The sequence below is a fragment of the Heloderma suspectum genome, chromosome 17 (genome assembly GCF_057233095.1).
Source record: "Heloderma suspectum isolate Gila_16-S chromosome 17, 16-S_ref, whole genome shotgun sequence".
Classification (NCBI taxonomy): Eukaryota; Metazoa; Chordata; class Lepidosauria; order Squamata; family Helodermatidae; genus Heloderma; species Heloderma suspectum.
Genome location: NC_139474.1, coordinates 20,988,514 through 21,009,576, shown reverse-complemented (window position 1 = coordinate 21,009,576; position 21,063 = coordinate 20,988,514). Strand labels below are relative to the sequence as shown.

Sequence of the window (21,063 nt, the reverse complement as noted above, 5' to 3'; positions counted from 1 at the left end):
TCACTTGTCCAAATTCCCTCTTTTTCAAGGTAGCTATAAAAGGTACAGGAGCCTTTCCCGCTTTGCACCTGGCCAAGCTACCTGGCACCAGGAATACACACACACCTCCACCCCTGCCTAAGAAATTTCAGTAGCCTTGTTGGAACTCCATTGGCTCCCCGCAACATTCCTCAGATGTTTCACCTGAGGTGGCGTTCCAAGATGAGCTCTCCTTTTTCCCCAGCATCACGTCCAGGTAGCTCCAGCGTGGTTCCCAGACAGAGGCAAGAATAAAACTGAGACTAGTGCAAAAGTTGTCGCAGTTCTTTTTCTCACTCTTTGAGGCAGCAGGCGACCAATATGGGGTGGGGTGGGGATAAACTCAGAGGTCTTCTAATTTGCACCGAGCAACCAGAGCACCCCAAATTCATTCTTGTCCCCCTCCAGTAGCCCTCTTCTTAATCCTTTTTGCAGAGGATGATGAGGCACCATCTCAGAGGCCACTTTTGTTAAAGGCAGAATTTGAGAGCCAGTGTGGTGTAGTTGTGGGTTCTAGTCCCCACTCAGCCTTGAAGCTCCCTGGGTGACTTTGGGCCAGTCACCAGCTCTCAGCCTAACCTACCCTGCAGGGTTGTTGTGAGGATATAATGGAGAGGCAAGGTAAGCTGCCTTGGGTTCCTTGCAAGAGGAAAAAAGGCTGGATATAAATGTAAATGTAAGAACAAAATAAAATGTCACTGAGGTGTTTTGGCACTTGTGAGAAAAGTTTGTGCCGTCTCTGAAGCTGAGTTTTGTTATATTTGTGGCTCTTTCACACAGCATGAGCAAAGTCAGACACTTGAAGCATTCTTCGAGAAGGGCCTGCTAAAGTGAACTTGAATTCCCCCGGGTCCGTCTTGCTTCAGAAAAGTGGCACCTTCCCCACCTCCTACACATACGCAATGCACGGCCATTAGAATATACTTACATGTAGACATGGATAACTTTAATATAGGAAAATATACATTTAACACAAGCATCTACAATGAGCAAGTTAAAAGACATTAAACTCTGGAATTTGCTTTCCTTGTTTCTTTCTGTCTCTCCTTCTTCTAAAAACTACGTAACCTTTACAACCCGACCGTATCAAATGAGTTGAACCAGATTCTCATTTGTTGCAACGTATTTCTGCGTAATCAGCCTGGAAAAGAAAACAGAACAGTCAAAAGGTTGCTCACACGAGCAACCCTTAAATGTTTATTTCCCACATCTGTAAAATGAAACAAAGTGTTGTCAGTCTTGAAGCTGTTTTTACTAGGACGTTATCTCTGTTGCATGAATGAAATGTTTATATTGTTTTTGGTCATTTTCACTTTGTACACTATCTCGCGCTGTTTCTGTTGGAACGTCAGCCTACAAGGAGTTTGTAATGCAGTAGTGCCAATTCATCCATAGAAGTTGTTGTTGTTTATTCGCTCAGTCGCTTCCGACTCTTCGTGACTCCATGGACCAGCCCACGCCAGACCTTCCTGTCGGCCGTCGCCACCCCCAGCTCCCCCAAGGTCGAGTCCGTCACCTCCAGAATATCATCCATCCACCTTGCCCTTGGTCGGCCCCTCTTCCTTTTGCCTTCCACTTTCCCTAGCATCAGCATCTTCTCCAGGGTATCCTGTCTTCTCATTACGTGGCCAAAGTACTTCCGTTTTGCTTTTAATATCATTCCCTCAAGTGAGCAGTCTGGCTTTATTTCCTGGAGTATGGACTGGTTTGATCTTCTTGCAGTCCAAGGCACTCTCAGAATTTTCCTCCAACACCACAGGTCAAAAGCATCTATCTTCCTTTGCTCAGCCTTTCTTACAGCCCAGCTCTCACAGCCATAACACTTTTACTAGTGAACCTGCCCCCTGCCCCCCCACACACACATTCTTTTCCATTTGTTCAATAGCAAGGGTCTGGATTTAAAACAAATAAACAAGAAAAACTCTCTTCCAGTGCAGAAAAGCTTCCATGCCTGGTTGCCGGGGTTCCATTTTCTCTCGCCATAGGCAACCAGGTAAATGGTCATTTACATGCCTCCTCAAATCCAAAGATTCATTCATAAACATAGTCGACACTCCCATTCCCCCCATATGCTCTCTCTCCCTCCCTCCCTCCCTCTTTTAAAAGCAGGTAAATCTCAATTCCTGTTATACAAACACTGGATTGTCAAAAGGCTTTGGATTGATTTCTTCCAAGCCCTTCTCAAGAGGAGGCAGGGTACGCACATTTGCCACAGCTGCCTCTGGGATCTGTCTCAGTGGGATTTGATTTGCTGCTTTGTTCTCTGCATTCCCTGTGAGAGGAAAAAGAAGACAGATGTACACAGTACAGTCCTACATATGTCTACTCAGACATCAGTCCCATTAGGTACTCCCAGGTAAGTGTGAATAGCAGGGCTAGAATGTTGGGCCCTCCAAAGGTTGTTGGATTGCAACTCCCATCAGCCCCAGCCAACATAGTCAATGGTGAGAGATTATGGGAGTTGTAGTCCAATCCGGAGAGACACACGTTCCCCATCTCTGAGTGCATAGGACAGCAGCCTTAATTGCACGTGAATTGTAGCCAGGTGTAACGTCATTTATCTTACGAACACATTACCTCTGTCAAGATGCCTTCTGAAGAGCACAATCAAGGGTGGGATCAGGAGGAGGAGGGCGATACAGGGGACCCCAATGTATAAAATGGAGATGCAGTCCACTGTTAAAAGAGAGGGGTGGGGGAATGGTGGTCAGCACCCAGAATAGCCATTGGGCCAATCCACGGGAGAGTACAGCATCAAGTGCTCACAAACGCGCATGGACGCGCATGGACGCCCTCTTAGCTGACTGGGGCCAAAAAGCCTGTGGCTGCCTAAAAGCGGGCCTGTAAGACCATTTGGTTCAAGGGTCGAACATTACCTAGCTGCACTCAACATAGCTAGAGCTCATTTGGAAAAAGGTAGCCGCAAACTTCACTTGATAGGTAGGATGGAGCCACTGTCACATAAACATCCTAGTAGATGGGTTGAAACTTGAAAGCCACTGAATGACTTACTCTGTCATGCTCTACCTGTGTTTGCTGTGGGTACCGGCTTTGTGGACAGTGTGTTTTTGGACACTACCGTGCCACTGATGCTTCTGTTCTCCTGGACTGAACAGGTATAAGGCATCCCCTGGGTCCACCTCTCCGGAGGAATCAGCATCAAACTCCACATGCTGAAAACTCCATTCTCATCGATCAAGTCAATGTTGCTCTGGTCCTGAGAGCTTTCTCCACTAATATCCCAAGAGAAAGTATTCCAGGCAGGGTTTGCGCCAAAGAAGACACAGAGCAGGGGCATTTTGTGGCTGGCCTGATCCCCCTCTGAGGAGGAAGGCAGAAGGATGGAAAGACTGGGCCCAGAAGCACCTGAAAAAGTGTTGAGAGAGATAATCACAACCCTTGTATGAGATTTTGATTCCACTCCATCTCTTAAGCTCAGTCTGAGTAGCAACATTTATAAAACAAAACAAACTACAGGCCAAATCAAATAGCTGTTCAGATATTACGAACTACAGACTAAAACCTAAAACTCACCCCTATCCCAGTCATGGCAAGCCAGAACGTGAGGCAAAAAATACAAACTTCTTGTCTACATGGTTGAGTTCTGAACTGGCACTCACTAACGTCAGCTAGTTATGACCTGGACTAGACTACTGTAGCGTGCTCTGTGTGGGGCTGCCTTTCAAGATGGTTTGAAAGATTCTGTTGGTGGAGAATGCGTTGGCCTGGATGTTTACAAGGACTAGACGCTTGGATCATATTCTGCATCTGCACCAGCAGCCTATTCGCTCCCAGGCCCAATTCAAAGTGCTGGGACTGACCTTTAAGGCCCTTAATGTTTTGTGTTTCACTGTTTGTGTGAATTTCTAAGCTGTGGGGAGCAGGTTTGCAACTGGGCAAGATATGCATTCAATAGATAAGGGACGGGGAATCTATGATCCGCAAGCCACATCCAGCCAATTGCTTAATTTCATCTGGCCCACAGGACACCTTTGCAAGTACGGATTGGGTCAGCTGTCAGAGAGCCCAATGGGCATGTTCAGAGCTTTGCTCTTTCAAAGCCTCCTGCCTGAGGAAAGACAACTTTGAAGGCACCAGTTGGGTTGCTCATGGCCTCTGATTGAGGTTTTTTTCTGTGGGCCACTGACCCCTGATAGGAAAAAGGTCCCCCCACCCCTGCAATAAATGGTAACAACTCTCAAAATCTGCCGGGCCGCTCACCGGAGACGATCACTCTTGTCTTGCTGGTGACCCTGTTAGCAGCACAGTAATACACTCCGGAGTCATCCCTCTGCACATTGAAGATGATCAGGTCGCGCCCTTGACCTGGGTACTTCCCTGCTGGTTCTGAGGACTGAGAACCCTCGTGAATCCTGTGCAGGCGTTTCTGTTGGTCTTCCTTGTGCCAGGTCACTCGCCACGGAAAAGATCCAACTGAAAGGTTGCAGCTGATGTTTACCGTGTCCCCAGGGGATGCCAAGATCTCTGTTCGCTGCTGCAGTGCTTCTGAATTCCTCTGTGATTCAGCAGCTGTACCAGGAAAGGAAAGCAACTCTTGGTGGGCTAGTGCAAAACGAAGCGTGAGGGAGACATTCCCATTGCATGAGGCATTCATGCAGCACATTAAGAACATAAGAAGAGCCATGCTGATCAGACCAAGCCCCAGCACTCTGTTCACACAGTGGCCAACCGGCTGCCCACGGGAAACCCACAAGCATTCTAACCCTGTAGTCCACAGGTCCGGTAGGTTGTGGCCTGTGTCACTCCAGTTCCCATCAACGTGGCTGACAGGGGCAATTAGGTTTGTCACTTACACATCGCCATGAGAGAAGAATTGCATCACCAAAAAACAGGGCCAAAGAGGACATCTATTTGCATGAAACCTGCATGTGCTAATTTACAGAGAAAGGCACACATTTAGGGAGAATCGCTATAATTTAAATAGGGATACATTTGCCTTCTATGGTTTTCCCTGTAGGAACGTACGGCTGTGAGAGCTGGAGTATAAGGAAGGCTGAGCGCCGAAGAATTGATGCTTTCGAACTGTGGTGCTGGAGAAGACTCTTACGAGTCCCCTGGACTGCAAGGAGGTCCAATCAGTCAATCCTAAAGGAAATCAACCCTGAGTGCTCATTGGAAGGGCAGATACTGAAGCTGAAGCTCAAATATTTCGGCCACCTAATGTGAAGAGAAAACTCCCTGGAAAAGACCCTGATGCTGGGAAAGACTGAAGGCAAAAGGAGAAGGGGACGGCAGAGGATGAGATGGCTAGATAGCATCACGGATGCAATGAATATGAACTTGAGCACGCTCCGGGAGAGAGCGCAGGACAGGAAGGCCTGGCATGCTATGGGCCATGGGGTCACGAAGAGTCGGACACGACTGAACGACTGAACAACAACAACATTTGCCTTGGCCAAAAGGGAGAGAGACAAATAAATAGTAATATAATACATCTCACCTTAGTAGGGAAGACGGCAACTGGGTTCGTAAGATCACCGCATTCCACTGTGGGTTATTTAAACCAGTGGGTTGTGGTCCATTCCAGGAGGCCATTTTGAATGTTCAAGCCACAACTGTGGCTTGTCGTGTCATCCAAACCCAGCATGGGTGGGTTGTTGGCATGGTTAGAAAACCACCCAGAACCCATGGGCTGTTTTAGGGTTGCATTTGATTTATTAGCCATGCCAACAACCCACCCGGGCCAGGTTTGGATAACATAGCATGGTCTTGGCTTGAATATTCAGAATGGCTGCTGGCACACACCACAGCCCACCATGTCTTGACTGAGCCATGGGGGGCTGCTTGATCATGCGAACCTGCCCAGTGGCTCGGTGACTTGCGTGCCTGGAGCTCGGCTTGCTACCCAGGTGCTGCTAAGTGTGAATGGTCCACTTCGCGGCCCTGCTCTGCCCTCCCTCCTTAGGGTTCTTTGGCTTTAAACCAGACGGCCATCCAGGTAGAGGACTGTGGTCTATAAAAGAGGACACAAGGACACTCTGCTGCAGGGCTGGCATGGCCCATGCAGCTGGCTGCCTTGCTTTCTGCTAGCAGTGCAAGGATAATTTGAGGAAACGATAAAACACTTTTTTCCTAGAGGCATTGTGAGTTGTGCACTACAGCACCGAACCAGAGACTGGGCCGAAGCTGTGGCCCAGTGCCCAAGTAATGATACTTTTTCCTATTTATTCAAGGCAGCCTCCAGTTAGGCTCTGATATAGATATTCGCCTTGCTGAAGAAAGAGCTTCCAGACAGAGTGCTCCTATCATTACCAGTCATAGAATCATAGAATCATAGGGTGGGAAGGGGCCTACAAGACCATCAAGTCCAACCCCCTGCTCAGTGCAGGAAGCCTGATTTCCAAGCAGTCACCCATCCAAGTACTAACCAGGGCTGACCCTGCTTAGCTTCCGAGATCACACAAGATCAGGCACATCCAGCCCTTTGCTTCAAAGGCATTGTGCACCTGTTTCGTCTTCCCCTCCTTAATGGCGGGTTTTTTCTGGTAAGAAAAAACCCATTAGGAAAAGCATGCACAATTTAGACTTTATTAAAAGAAAGGAGCCAGGATATCCCTTCACAAATCCCGAACATCCCAACTTGTGCATTAAATAACTTGCATTACATCCAATTGAATTTCTTTAGGGTGCAAGTCTAAACAAGTGTGCTTAGAACACAGTTTCAGTTCAGTTGAGAGCTGCGGGGTTTGAATCTCTCTTTTTGGGCGGTTGGCAAATAAATATCACATTTTTTAACTCTCCTTGGGAAAAACCTGTAACACGATTCATTCAGTATATCTTCTGGCATTATCCAAAGCAGAAATCAGACTGCAAAATATGCATTCATTGTTTTACAGAGAAAATGTGATGTACTGATTACTAAAATAGTGTATCTAGAACCCTTTAGGCATTGTAAACAACTTTATAAAAATGGATGTAACGTTTCTGGTTTTGCCATTTTTTAAAATAATAATTGATTTGGATCCAGACCTTCTCATACTCAGCACAGACCCACTGAAATCAATAGGAATTGTTGGTGATAACTAGCATCAGTCGCATTGATTTCAGTGAGACTACTCTAAGCAGCCTGAATCTGGTTCAAACCAGTTGATGTTGTAAAAAGAATGTTCAGTATTTCCCCAGGTTCCGCTGAAGATAAGTAATTACTTTACTTAGTTATTTATTCATCTTTTTTAATCCCACCTTTCTGTACAAATTCATACTCAGGGCTGCTTGTCACATGTGCAGTGCAAACCCCTACAAGTTTATGCAGAAGTAAGCCTCACTGTGTTCAACCGGGCATACTCCCTTGCAAGTATGTTTAGGACTGCAGCCTTAAAAACCGAACCAATGCAACTATATAAACTCCAATCTCACCATTATTTATTTATTATTTATTTATTACATTTATATCTCATCTTTTTTCCTCCTTAAGGAACCCAAGGCGGCATACATAATCCGGCATTTTATGTATTTCATTGCTGTCAGTCACCTTGGGAGGGCTTCTGCCCTGAAAGGCGGCCAAGAATTTTTTTAAAAAAAATAGAAAATAATCACCCTCCTCTCCATTGTATCCTCACAACAACAACCCTGTGAGGAAGGCTGGACAGAGCCCAAAGTCACCCAGTGAGCTTCCAAGGCCAAGTGGGGACTAGAACTCAAATCTCCCAACTCCCAGTCCAGCACTCTCACCACTACACCACACTGGCCTTCATATGAGAAGAAATAGATCAGGTTTCAAAAATACTTACAGTGCAGAGAGAATAGAATGATCCCAACAACATGGACAAACATCTCCTGGGCCCCTGCAGATTCTGAACTCTAAAGCAAATGTGCCCACAGCAACTGGATCTCTCCTTGGCCTCTTTTGCTCTGGTGTCTTTCCATTTCCTGCCAATTTCTGTGGGTAAAAATATCAAGCTTGGGAAATGAAACCCACTTCTGACTTGAACAGACACACGCCACTGAAAGGATGCTTAGAAGATGCTTCAGCTGCTCTTCTTTTAAATTGTGTGAGAGATTTTTAAGAAATAGACATTGGTCGGTTCCCTTAGTCCGTCAGCAAATTCTGGGACTCAAGAGCTTTATGGCAAATAGAGCATCAGTACGCAGAAGGACTGACCAAAACCATTTGCCACCACTGGACACGCATAATCTATAGACTAATAAATAAATAACAATTTGACATCCAGAGATAACTCTCCAACCATCCTTGAGGGCACCCCAAATCTGTCATCTGTGATGGATTCCTCACTGCGCCTAAAGATAGGACCGGCCTTTAATGGCTCAGAAAATCTAGACATTCAGATGACTTCCAAATGGTAGGATGGGTCCCTGATGGAACTGGTCCCAGAAAGAACACAGCATCCACAGAACAGTGAAGCAAGTAGCCGAGCAAAGGAGCAGAATGCAATGGCCGGGGAATCCGAACTGCTCCAGGAGAAGCCAACTGCACTGGCATGGGAGGCGCAAGTTCAAGTCGTGGGAGTGCTGTTTGGTGACTAGCACTGCCTATGAGCAAAGCCTCACTGACTTTTCTCAGTGCTTCCCAGCACCTCACTGCACCACCCACACGGAGGTGTTCCTTTACCAGAAGCTGACACCATATTAGACCCTTGATTGAAGCTGCACCTTAGATGTGTGTGCGGGCTCACACATCTGGGCGCTGCTGCTTTCCACAATGCTGCTGGCCACGTATTTCATGTTGTCCTCCATGGGTAAGTTTTCTTCTGCCGCTTTTGCCTGACTCTGAACTCTTTGCATCTGAGAAATTAGCCTGACTGAATTTTTTATATGCTCTGAAACCTTAAGGCGAGTTTTCTCGACGAGATCAATGAAATGTTGTTCACATTTTTAAGCATTTCTTATTTCTATCTTTCAGTCACTGGCATCCTAAGAGACATTTCTCTCCCTCTTTCATAATACTAGAACACAGAGACATAACACGAGGCGGACTGGGGGGAGATTCAGGACGGATAAAAGGAAGGACTTTTTCACACAGCACAGAGTTAAACTATGGAACTTACTGCCACAGGATGTAGTGATGGCCACCACTTTGGATGGCTTTCAGAAGGGACGGGACAAACTCATGGAGGAGAAGGCTATCAGTAGCTACTAGTCCTGATGGCCATCTGCCAACTCCAGTGTCAGAGGCAGTATGCCTATGTACACCAGTTGCTGGGGAACATGGGCGGGAGGGTGCTGTTGCACTCATGTCCTGCTTGTGGGCTTCCCACAGGCAGCTGGTTGGCCACTGTGGGAACAGAATGCTGGCCCAGACGGACCTCGGTCTGATCCAGCACAGCTCTCCTTGTGTTGTTCTGGATTCCCAAATAGTATAATGCCTCCTCCTGAATTTTTTCTCAAGTCTTTGTGTGGAAGTGGCAAGAGGGAAAATTACAACCACAACGAATGCAGAATTAGAGGAGCCCTTGTTCTGCTCCCGCACAGCTCTTCTCATGCTCTTACGTGTTTTCTCCACAGTGTTAACAGCCCAGCTTTCGTTCCTGTATCAGACGCAGCGGTTCCAATTTGTGGAGGTTGGAGTCCCAGCACGGATCCTGTGCAGCTCTACAGAAGCAATTGAAGACAATGGATTATCATTCAGTTGGTACAAAAGCAGAGAAAATGAAATACCTCTTTTGATCAAGAGTTGCGGTGAGAAGAACCCCACAGACAAATTTGTTTGCGATGCAAAAGGTCGAAAGGTGGTGCTGGAAATCCGCCACGTCCAGAGGACTGATTCCGGCCAATATTTCTGTGCTCAGATGAGCTTTGCCGGCTTGCACATCAGCAACGGGATGTCCTTGCTGATTGTTGGAGGTAAGGGGGCAGCGCTGAGCATTGCAAAGGAAACACGGGCCGGCGTGGCGATGGCGGATTGTGGTGTGGAACTCTAAAAGTGCAACAGGTCCAAAGCAAGGCGCCGTCGAGGGAGCAGCCCATGCGTGGCAAGCAATAGCCAAGCTGACCACTAGCCCTGATGTCCCATGTGGAGGAGGGCCTGCCAGTGCCAGAGGTCAGACTGGCCGTGCTAATGCTGGGGCCACGAGGGTCCCACCCCCCCAACTGCGCTGCCCTTTCCCCTTTGCGTTGGGCTCCCAGGAAGGGAGGAAAAGAACGCGAGTCTCTCTCGGATGGCTCTACCTGTCCCAGGTGCCCATCACAGGCGAGGGGAATCCCTGGCCCAAGTGCCGCTTCCAGAAGCCCATTTCAGTGACACAAATATTGAGAGGGGAGGACAGGGGAGGGACAGACCTCAAGCTTGCAGGATCTACTTTGTTTTCTTCCTAGAGCCCCCAAATCCACCAACCAGGCCCAAATGAAAAATAGTGGTTTCGGATCCAGACATGCACTTAGAATGAAGCGACAGGGTACCTCTGAGCACATGCTCAGCCCAAGGACTACTTTTTGGTCCCTGAACTGCAGCTCACGGTTCATTCACCCATAAATCCATTCCTGATTCCTGCCCCCAAAGCATTTTTCATGTCAGCCGCCTAATTTGGGGGATGGAGGGGCCTTTTCATTTGTTATTCTTGTTAAACAATGAGTCGAAAACCTTTCCAGTCTATTGCAAAGCACCCTGAGATCTACCAATAAACAGTGATCTACCTTCTGCCCAGCCTTGTAGTAGGGTGAACATTTCTTTTGATTTGGTCCAGCCTGGGAGGGGAAGGGCAGCACTTTCAGGGCATTCCTTAATGGGCTTTAGAAATTCAGTTTATTAATTAATTAATTTCGTAACAGCGCAGTCCTACATTTAGACAGGAAAAAAGTCCTACAACTTTTTAGACAGAAAAACGTCCTACAACATTGTAGACAGAAAAGTCATACAGCTTTTTGGACAGAAAAACATCCTACATCTTTGGGCATGTCTTTGTATTTTTTGAGGTTCTGCTGAAGATAAGTAATGATTTTACTTGGTGATTTATTCAATTTTTTATCCCATGTTTCTGTGCAAATGCATGACTGGCTGGGGAATGCTGGGAATGCAGCTAAGAAGCTGACAAGTTCTGTGGCCCATGCCACAGGGTAGGCGTGCGTGGGCAATTCCCTTGCCACATGAGCCAGCCAGCGCCACCCCATATGAATCAATAAAGCACCCCGGAAGACACTTAAGACTCTTCTGCAGGTTCAAAGTGTAGATGGGGTGGGTGGGGGTCTTTTTGCTCTCTTCAAAGGATATTTGACTGCAGTTCCTGGCCTTCTGCTTGAGAGGACTCATTATTATTATTATTATTATTTGCATTTCTATACCGCCCCAGAGCCAAAACTCTCTGGGCAGTTTACAAAAGTTAAAACATTAAATACAATATAAAAAGTTTAAAAGCCATTGACAAAAAAGCGCATAAAAGCACACAAACAATATACACAAACAACGTATAATTAAAAACAACACTGAACTATCAGACATAACTAAAGACACATCCAGGACCAATTAAAACTCACCATGTGCTGCCAAATGCGTGGGAAAAGACATAGATCTAACTTGGCACCGAAAACATAATAAATTGGCACCAGGCAGGCCCATCAGGGAGCTCGTTCCACAGATGGGAACTTCTATTGAGCTTCTGTGGAATCCAGCTTTTCCTGGGACACGGTCTGAAAAGCACCAGGGAGCCATTCTGAAGGGTCAGTCTGCATAGATGGCTGCTCTTACTGAATCCTCTGCGTCCCTTTTCTCACCAGACAGTTATACCCCGAGCGCCTGGGTGATGCTTCTGCAGCCCCCCGGACAAGATCCACCCTCCCAGCGCACGCAGAGCAGCCATCTTGCTTGCGTGGTCCACGGCGTTTCCAACTTGGTCCAGGTGTCCTGGGACGTCCCCGGAGGGCTCCAGCGAGAGGGCCGGACCCTTTTGGCGAAGAACAGCAGCGGCTCCTTGACCTTCCTCAGCTTCCTCCACCTCGCCATGGAGGCGCGCATCAGTGGGGAAAACGTCACCTGCAAAGTCCGGTTCAACTCTTCCGGCACCTGCGTGAAGGAGAGCATCACACTCCCTGCCCGTGAGTAACTGTACATATACCATCGTAGGAATACTGGCCATTTTCACAAATGAGGCTTTAGGCAGTTCTGGCTTTTAAAACTGCTCTGGCCAGAATGAATGACAGCATCCTAGAGTTGGAAGGGGCCATTTAGGCCATCAAGTCCAACCCCCTGGGCAGTGCAGGGATCCGGTTTAAAGCATCCCTGACAGACAGCGTCCAGTCTCTGCTTGAATACCTCCAAGGGCAGAAAGCCCACCACCTCCTGAGGCAGTTAGTTCCATTGCTTTGACACAGTACGGAAGTTTTCTCTGGTGTTCAGCTGAAATCTGCCTTCTTGTAACTTAAGCCCATTATTTCACGGCCTTCAGTCTTTGATGTTAGAGAATAGGTCCTGCGGCCTTCTGTGTGACAACAATCCTTTAGGTAGGTGAATGTTCTTTTGCATTACAATGCCTTTCTTCTGCCTTAGCAAGGACCAGCCCTTTACATAAATCGTGCAGGAGAGGTTCATGTTAGAAAACACTCACTATTCCACTCTCCTTTACCTGTCAGGCCTGGAGTTCCAGCCTACTTCTGGAGCATCCATTTCCTTGGGTACCGGGGTGGGGCTGGGTGGGTAGGGGACACAGCATTGCAGAACTGCATTTTACGTCACAGCCGGGGTTGCACAAAAACGGCTTGCATGTACCGGCGTAACTCTACTGGCTGCTTCTGCCACGCAAATGCTCAGCTACCTGCCCTTCACTGTCGTTTCAAAATGGAACGGGGAGCGACCAAGAACGGTTGGGTTGTCTGTCAACTCGTGATGTAGTGGTAAATTTGGAAGTGCAGATGCTCATCATCACGGTCCCCATAGCCACACCCACAAGGAGAGGCCAATAATGCAGACAGGTGGGTTGATCCATATTTTTTTTAAAAAACAAAAAACACCAGGAGCGGGTCTTTTGCAAAGCACATGGGTCTGAATCACCCCTTCAAGAGCAAGGCACCCCCAAATGGGTACCCCCTATAAGACCCGATGGCCTTATGGGCCCTTCCAACCCTGCTGTTGTACAACTATTCTATGAAATACTTTGTGTTACAACAGGAAATGATACGTTGTTGCTGGGAAAATCCATGCTTCCCTGCAAGCCCAGACTCCACCACACCACTGCTGTGAACACAGCAATTCCTGAGCCAGCAAATCTGTTGTCTTGTTTCCAACGCTTCCTCCACAGACCCTGAGCCGGAGACCTGCCCGCGCTACTCGGTGCCCCTGGCTGCTGTGGGCCTGCTGGCCCTGCTCCTGCTCTTCCTGGGCGTCCCTTGGAACCGACTCTGTGCTTCCAGGCCAGGTAACTCCGGGACTCGCATCCTAGGAATGCCTGCCGACAATAAAGTCCAATTCAGTATCGGATTATGCCCAGGGAAATCCTGCGCAGAATGCTTGGCAGGGATTATATTTCTGGGGTGGGTAGAAAGTAGACCGTGCTTCACCACTGGAATTCCGGCCCATTTCTTGGGGAGGGCTCCCTACCTGCTGGTTGCTAGGACTGATTCTTACAAAGAATTCTGGACAAGGTGAACTTTGATACATGATCCAGACAAGCCCTCCTTACTTCCTTAAGAGCTCAGAATCACTTCGCACAGAACTGTTTGGATGGCTTTAAAAGGGGGTTGGGCAAATTCCTGGAGGAGAAGGCTATCAAGGGCTACTTGTCCTGGTGGCTAAATGCTACCTCCAGTCTCAGAAGCAGTGAGCCTATGTACTCCAGTTGCTGGGGAACGTGGGTGGGAGGGTGTTGTCGCACGCATGTCCTGCTTGTGGGTTTGCGGTGGGCAGCTGGTTGGCCACTGAACAGAATGCTGGACTAGATGGACCCTTGGTCTGATCCAGCAGGGCTCTTCTTGTGTTCTTATGTTTTCCCTTCCCTTTTAAGAGATCCTGAGGCTGCACTCTTACTTTGAAGATTTAATACACGTTATTATGTACCCTTAGCTTGGATTTGCTATCGTTCTTAAGTTGCTTCCTTCCACACTACTGCCCTTTAGCTCCACGGAGGCATTCATCTTCGGCAATCAGGTGTAAGCAGAATTAAAACGTGGATCTACATGGCACTTTAAGAAAGTACTAGATTTCCTATAACATTACCGTAATGCCCATCCCCATGGGCAAGATCCTGATATACATATTTACTTACATATAAGTTCTGTTCAGCAAAGGTCTACTTCTCCCAGCTAAAACAACAAAGAATCTTGAGGCAGCTTAACAAATCTATTCTAGCATAAGCTTTTGCGGACATTGTCAGCTTCATCTCATGCATGAAGAGATGTAAACTGTGCTGTCAGAGGGAACTGAAATGCAAAAACCACAGACAGTGATAATTACCTTAATGGTTGCCATGTATAAAACCTCCCTGGGTGATAACGTAGATATCATTGCAATGGTGAGCTGTTAACATATGTAGCGTGCTAAACAAAACAAAACCCTTTGTCCTTATTCAAACCACAGGAAATAACTTTGAATTCCTTCATGAATTGTGTTCAGCAATTCATGTTGATACCTGTCTTTGAAACTGAAGTGGGCTTTTCTTGCTTATTGCAACCTGTTTATTATGATGTTCCTATTTATCACCTTACCTTTTTTTGCTCCCCAAGGATTCCATGCCAAGGTCTCTGAACCTCCGTCGTCAGAGTCATCGCAGGTGTGTTTCTCTCTCTCTGTGTCTTTGGTGGAAAATTACTTTAGTTTTTCAGGCTGCTTTCACAAATGATGCCCAAATTAGCCCATCATGTGCAATTTGGGAACATGTCTGAATGCTTCTAAAGTGGCGTTAAATGCGCTGGCAACCAGTTCTTAAATCAACTGAAGACCATGTAGGACTGTGGATGTACACTCATGGTTTCCTGATGAAGGAAATCTTAATCCATTCATGGCATGAGTTTCAGTTGATTAACTGATGGACTCGATCTGCATATGAGTAAATGGCAATTGTTCTGAAGGAGAGAGTATGGTCTCTTTTGCTGTTATATCAGAGCTGTAAACACAACATGCTAACCCGCACTCCGTGGCTGAGTATGGGTTGTTTTGAACCGTGGGTCGTTTGTTGAACTGTGGGTTACCATGCTGTCTGAATGCAGCCAGAGTGGCTTGTTAACCATGCAGTGTGGCTTATTTTCTCGAACAAGCCACCTTGAGTAGCCATGGTTTGTTGTTGGGTTGTTCAGGGTGGTTAACAAGCTACCCTGGCTGCGTTCAGATGGCACGATAACCCACCTTGCAGAAAACGTGCTGCATTCAGACAACATGCGAACCCACAGTTCAGCAAACAACCCACAGTTCAAAATAACCCACACTCACTGGTTAGCATGTTGTTTGAACAGCCCCATCATGTCCACACGTATCACAGTAGGTATCATCTTTCCCCACTGCATGTTTAAGAGCAAGAAGGAAATAGAATTGCACCTCTGTCATCATTTCACAGTTTTTATTGATGTATTACCTGTTTGTTTGCTCGCTTGTTTGTTATGAGAAGGTACGTATATCCATACTCAATGTGTCCAAGGAGGCTAAAAACCATAACAAACACAGTACAGCTACTTATCGTAAATATGACAAAAAAATAAGAACAGGTAGCACAACCAGTTATAACGAAAAGCCCTTGGGCTGTGCTGCAGAATAAAGATAGATTAAAACAAATCAAATTCTCTAAGTAGTTGTATTAAAAACAACCAACAGTTTTAGGGGGAAAAATCATTACAAAGCCACCATTCACCAATGGATCAACTTAACATTGTCTTGAGCTTTCAGGGTCACTGGTGCTTTATGAGTCCATTCACAGGCCTTCCCCAATCAGGTGTTCTCCTGAGGTGATGGATACAAGTCCCATCATCTCCAGCCAACATGGCCAATGATGGGACTAATGGGAGTTGTAGTCCTGCACCTCTGGAGCACACTGGATTGGAGAAGGCTGCCATTCACTATAATTTCTGTATGTATACTTTCCAAACCAGGTGAGTGCGATCAAGATGGAGGGTTGTCCTTCTACACGAGACAGAGAAGTGTGTGGCCCTTTCATGACAGGGGGTCAGGAGCACTTCTTATGGCAGAGTCAGTGTAACAGACATATGCGATGAACAAAGTAGTGCCCAGAGTCCAGCCAGGATGAGTGCGAGTCTTGGTTTTAGCTGCAGTTTTCTGGATGACCGGCTTGACTTCCATTTGATGTGTATACTATTGCCACCAACCAGAAACCTCTAGAACAACTTTCCTCAATCTGGTGCCTTCGAGGTGTGTTGGACTACAGCTCCAATGAGTTCATTGTGGGAGCTGTAGTCCATCGCACCGTAAGGTACCATGCTGAGGAACGCTGCCCTAGGATAAGCTAGGCTAGAAATGTAAGCCATCCCACAACTAACAGCTTTGTTCCGTTTCATAACAGGAGAACATCTGCTATGCCCAGTTGGATTTTCAATCACGGAATCAGGATGGGAACCCAAGACGAGCGTTGCAAGGGGTGGGGAATCCAGAGTCGGAAGGACCCATGACAAGCAGGAAGAGAGCCAGTGGGGAAGCAGCTGCTGTATGCTGATTCGGGGAGGTGGGATTCAAACGCCGGTGAGCCCCTTCCCTAAACTCAGTCTCCCGTCTGTCATGCCGGAATCAGCAGTGGCCCAGTTTGCAAGGCAGTCGTGAAAATAAAGAAAAAATGATGCCTTTTTCAAGCTGAAAGAGTTACATAAACAAATGACTCCGAATATACTGGCAGTTTATTATTTGTATAATCATTCATTATTTGTTATTTACTTATAAGCTGCCTTTTGGCCCAGTCCGGAGCCCCAGCATGGCTTCAAGGGGCCATTTTCCTGATCTGAATTTGATACTTCTGAAAGACAGACTCCTTCGTTGTGGTAAGAGGGGCAAAAGGCCCCTTGGTTTGGTTCGTTGGCTAGCTGATGGTCCAATAAATCAACTAGACACAGGTAAGCTTCTGGATCAGACATGTGTTTATTATGAGGCTCGCAGGACACTTTGTCAGCAACGGGGGAGAGAGCCCCAAATGTTCTGTGGGGCAAATTTCTACACAGGGAAACACATCACATTTAGGGAAGAACTCTAGCCATGCTCTATTAGACACATTACTTGGAGGCTTACACCCCCACCCCCACCCCACCCCCGTTATCTGGAGAGGAGCTGAATGTTTTTTTTCTGGACAGGATGGACACTTGCTAGCTACTGACACAGTTACTGCACGAAGTACAATGTTATCAGCCCGCAGCCTGGGGAGGAATCCATCCTCCCTTTGATTCTCAGAGAGAACTGCTGACAGGCTGTAATCTGTTTCTCAGAGGCTGTTTTGCCAAGGCTGAGTTGGTCCAACAAACATGACTTAACTCTGGTTAACCCTTTAAGCACAAGCATCTGTTGGGCACCTTATGCAGATGTTCAGTGGCATCTGAATAACTGCGTAGCCAGTTTGGGGTACACACAACGCTTTAGGGGTGAGGTTAGAGGATTCTTTTCACATCGTCCCTGTTCATTCTGCACAGGGCTGGCATCGAACATCAGGAAAAACTTCCTGACTGTAAGAGCAATATGACAATGGAACCAATTACCTGGGGAGGCGGTGGGCTCTCCCACGCTGGAGGCATTCAAGACGAGGCTGGACAGCCACCTGTCAGGGATGCTCTGACTTGGATTCCTGCACTGAGCAGGGGGTTGGACTCGATGGCCTTGCAGGCCCCTCCCAGCCCTACTCTTCTGTGATTCTATGATCGGGGGGGCACGGCTGCCGGACTTGCTCCTCCTCTTCCCTGTTGCGACCTGCTTGTCCACCTGCCTGTTCTGGCCCAGACAAAGGCGGTGGTGAGAAGGAGGAGCAGGAGATGCCAGGGCCTACTTGCCCACTGGCGCTGTGCCTGTCAAGGAAGCAAGTGGCGACCATGGAGGGGAGAAGCTAGACTCACTGAAGGGGGACACTGAGGGTGTCTTGCCCAAGGGCCCCTCCAAAACCTGGAGCTGGGACCAATCAGACTTCAGGTGATTCACACCAGACTCAAGTGACCCACTGCACCTCCCCTGGTCCCAGGGCATGGGCCTGAAGGTTTATGGTTCAGCAAGGGAACACCAGAGCAGTTTCCAGAAAGACAGAAAAGAACGAGAGGCTAATACATGTGACCGCGTTTTTGTTCAGCTCTTTGCAGCAATTTGTGCTGTGACCAGAATAGGAGGAGATAAAATACGGAGATGTTATCGCTCACACAGAGCGTGAACAGAGCAACCAACATTCGCCCTGTCCTTCTGCCGACAGGACGCTTCACGCGCTTCAGAAGGCGAAAGGGGGCTTTTTTTGCGAGGGCCAGGATTGGAGGTGTTTGGGCACTTGTGACAAAAGCGTTTGTGGCATCCGACCCCAAAATGGTTTTGCTGCATGCTCTTTCAGACAAGATAGGAAAACCACACACACTGAAAGAAAAAGGCAAGATGAGTACACCTTTCTGAGTAAGTCTGGGGGAAATCCTGGTCAGGTATTGAACAGCTAACAGAACATAAAGAGAAGAATGAGGCTAGGTCATAGGGGGTTCTGTCTGTTCTCAAAATCTGCCCACTTTTCGTCACCAGTGCTACGGAAGATGGGGCAGAAAGTAGAGTTGCCAACTTCTTTTTCCATCAGGGCTTCTGTGCCTTGGGATGCCTTGGTATTATTGTGTCACATCCATGAGGACTACCCACATGCCAGATCCTTTTGACTCAGCCTGCCCAAAGAAACACAGAGAAGGGCAACAGGAAATCCAATTTGTAGCCTGCTGTTTGTGATCTATATTTAGGAGTAGCTGTTCATCTCCGTGTCTGCAACTCAGTTCAAGGTAAAACAACAAACTTCCGCCTGAGTCAGTCTTTCTTTGGCGCTTGGCTGTATGTGTTGTTTTGACACCTCTGAAGCCATTTTTTTCCTCTGCAAAACTCACACACAGAGACACAGAGAGGAAGCTTTTCAAAAGTTTGTGTGGCTTTGCTTTTCTCTGTTTATACTTGCAAAACCTTACATTTTGGGCCGGACTGCCTCTCAGCTCAGTTCAGTCAGCCCTGCTGCGCACTGCTCTTCAAATGCTTCCAGGTGGAGAGCACCTACGCTACCGATCTGAAGGCCTTGTGCAGCAGTTCTGTCTTTTAGTTTCCTTAACGGGTTTTTTGCCATTAAGGAAAAAAGACAGAAGCAGCACCGGGAAAACACGGGAGGGTTACGAGTGGAAGATGTCGCCTGGACCCCTCATAAAATTCCACGAATCAGGCCAAGCAATAAAGCCTCATCTGGAAGCACCCTTGATGTCCAAACATTTTAAATACAGCTTGAGAAGTTTCCTCACCCTCCAAAGCAAATGGACCAGCCGCCCTGGGGACAGCACTGGAATATGGCTAGACAGCAGGGACCTCTCGTGGCCCATGGGGGTTGAATGAGTACCATGCAACTTTTGACAGTAACTTTGAACAAGTTATACTTTTTAACAAAAATGTGTTTGGCACTGAACGAAAGTGGAAGAGTGAGCGACTCCCGCCCCATTCCCTGCATCACCCCGTAGGAGCCAAGCCACGATCCAAGGGCTTTTTGGCCCGCTCTTGCCAGCATGATGAGGCTCCAGTGGTGTTTTCTCCTTAAGCCCTTCAGCCCGTGTCTCCCATGCAGGAGCTGAGATACAGGCAAACAGAACGAGCCTTTTATGTTGTTATTTATTATTGCTCACAGTATTTTTATCCCACTCTTCAGCCAAAAAAAGTTCTCAAGAGCGGCTTACGAAGATTAATATCAAGGTAGTTCAGGTGCCTTTATTTTTGCCTACTGATGCTTTACCAATTAATGCATGAATGAATAAGAACGGGACTTTGGACAAAACATTCAAAAGCAAGTGTTTTCTCTGCGGGGTATTGTTTTTAACCTTTTTACATTCTTCCCCCTCTCTCCCCAGTTTTGTCTGATATTTATACTTGATGAATATACATCTGTTTAGCTGTAATAAATCTGATTTTACTTCTCTTTACAAGATTCTTCATGAACCTTCTACAGTTATTAGTGGTATTTTTATTTCATTTTTTTGCCCTCTGTTTGACAACATTCATTTGAGTCTCTCTACACAGTCTACTTTAGAAACATTCCCAGCTTCTTTTCCTTACAAATTATTGTTTTTATATACTCTTCATTGGGCTGTTATTATTGTCTGATCTTTATTTATCTATATTCCACCCATCATAAATATTTATCCCAAGGCAGTTTAGAGCACAAAATAAAGTCAAAACAACAACATTAAAATATATAATAAGGGTTCAATCCTATGCATGTTGGATGGGGCATGCTGGGAGTTGTAAGCCATTTTTCTGTCTAAACATGCATAAGATTGCACCCTAAAACTGTTTAAATCAATTCACACACACACACACACACAGAGAAAGTAATAAGGATGATAGAAGTTTATACATAATCACGTAATTTATAGGCATGAAAAAAGAATGAGCATTAATGATGGATCATTAATGTACACATACTTCCATATACACTTCAGCCATTCTACCCTGTCTGTTAATCAAGTTAATCATCCCACATGTCCTGCCATCTCTTCTTCACTTTTGGCATTTTCCCCTTTTTCTTCTTCTTTTGGTTTCTGGGTGTCAGCCCCCCTAACTCCCCCAGTCACCTTAATCTGTTGTGAAGAATTTCTACCTGATTCTCTTTCTTTGCTGTCTGTAGAACGACACAGTTCCCTTTTAAAAAAAATCATCCTTTCTGTTTCCAATGTTCAGGCTTAAGTGCCATCATTTACATAGCCAAAACAGCACCACACACACACAGGCAGGCATCAACACACTCCAGGGAGGACCCATAGGTCCATTGGAAGAGCACCGGCTTTGCATGTAGAAGGTCCCAGGTTCAATCCAGGTTGATCTGCAAAAACAACTGCCTGAAACCCCGGAGGGCCGCTGCTGCCAGTCAGTGTCGACAATACCGGGCTAGATGGACCAAGGCTCTGACTCAGGATAAGGCAGCTTCCTGTGTTCTAAACAAGTTTGCAGAAATACACAAAATC

At 46.8% G+C, this 21,063-nt stretch overlaps 2 protein-coding genes across 3 annotated transcripts; one reads left to right on the top strand and one right to left on the bottom strand.

Annotated features, from left to right (window-relative positions):
- Positions 1–933: 933 nt before the first annotated feature.
- On the bottom strand, positions 934–8,548 carry LOC146334678 (uncharacterized). Of its 2 annotated transcripts, none has more exons than XM_084824687.1 (6): positions 7,770–8,548; positions 4,240–4,548; positions 3,046–3,384; positions 2,596–2,694; positions 2,223–2,290; positions 934–1,159 (listed from the first exon to the last, which is right to left on the bottom strand). In XM_084824687.1, exons 1-6 carry the CDS (start codon positions 7,810–7,812, stop codon positions 1,127–1,129), a joined length of 891 nt encoding a protein of 296 aa, XP_084680813.1. In that variant the 5' UTR covers positions 7,813–8,548; the 3' UTR covers positions 934–1,126. The 2 variants fall into 2 exon arrangements, with proteins under 2 accessions (XP_084680813.1, XP_084680812.1); XM_084824686.1 differs by having other exon boundaries at positions 945–1,159; positions 4,240–4,581; positions 7,770–7,880.
- A 104-nt stretch (positions 8,549–8,652) lies between these two features.
- LOC146334677 (uncharacterized) lies at positions 8,653–20,020 on the top strand. The gene is made up of 6 exons (XM_084824343.1): positions 8,653–8,735; positions 9,502–9,840; positions 11,707–12,024; positions 13,224–13,340; positions 14,644–14,690; positions 16,428–20,020. The coding sequence occupies exons 1-6, from the start codon at positions 8,699–8,701 to the stop codon at positions 16,575–16,577; spliced, it is 1,008 nt and encodes a 335-aa protein (XP_084680469.1). The 5' UTR covers positions 8,653–8,698; the 3' UTR covers positions 16,578–20,020.
- The last annotated feature ends 1,043 nt before the right edge of the window (positions 20,021–21,063 follow it).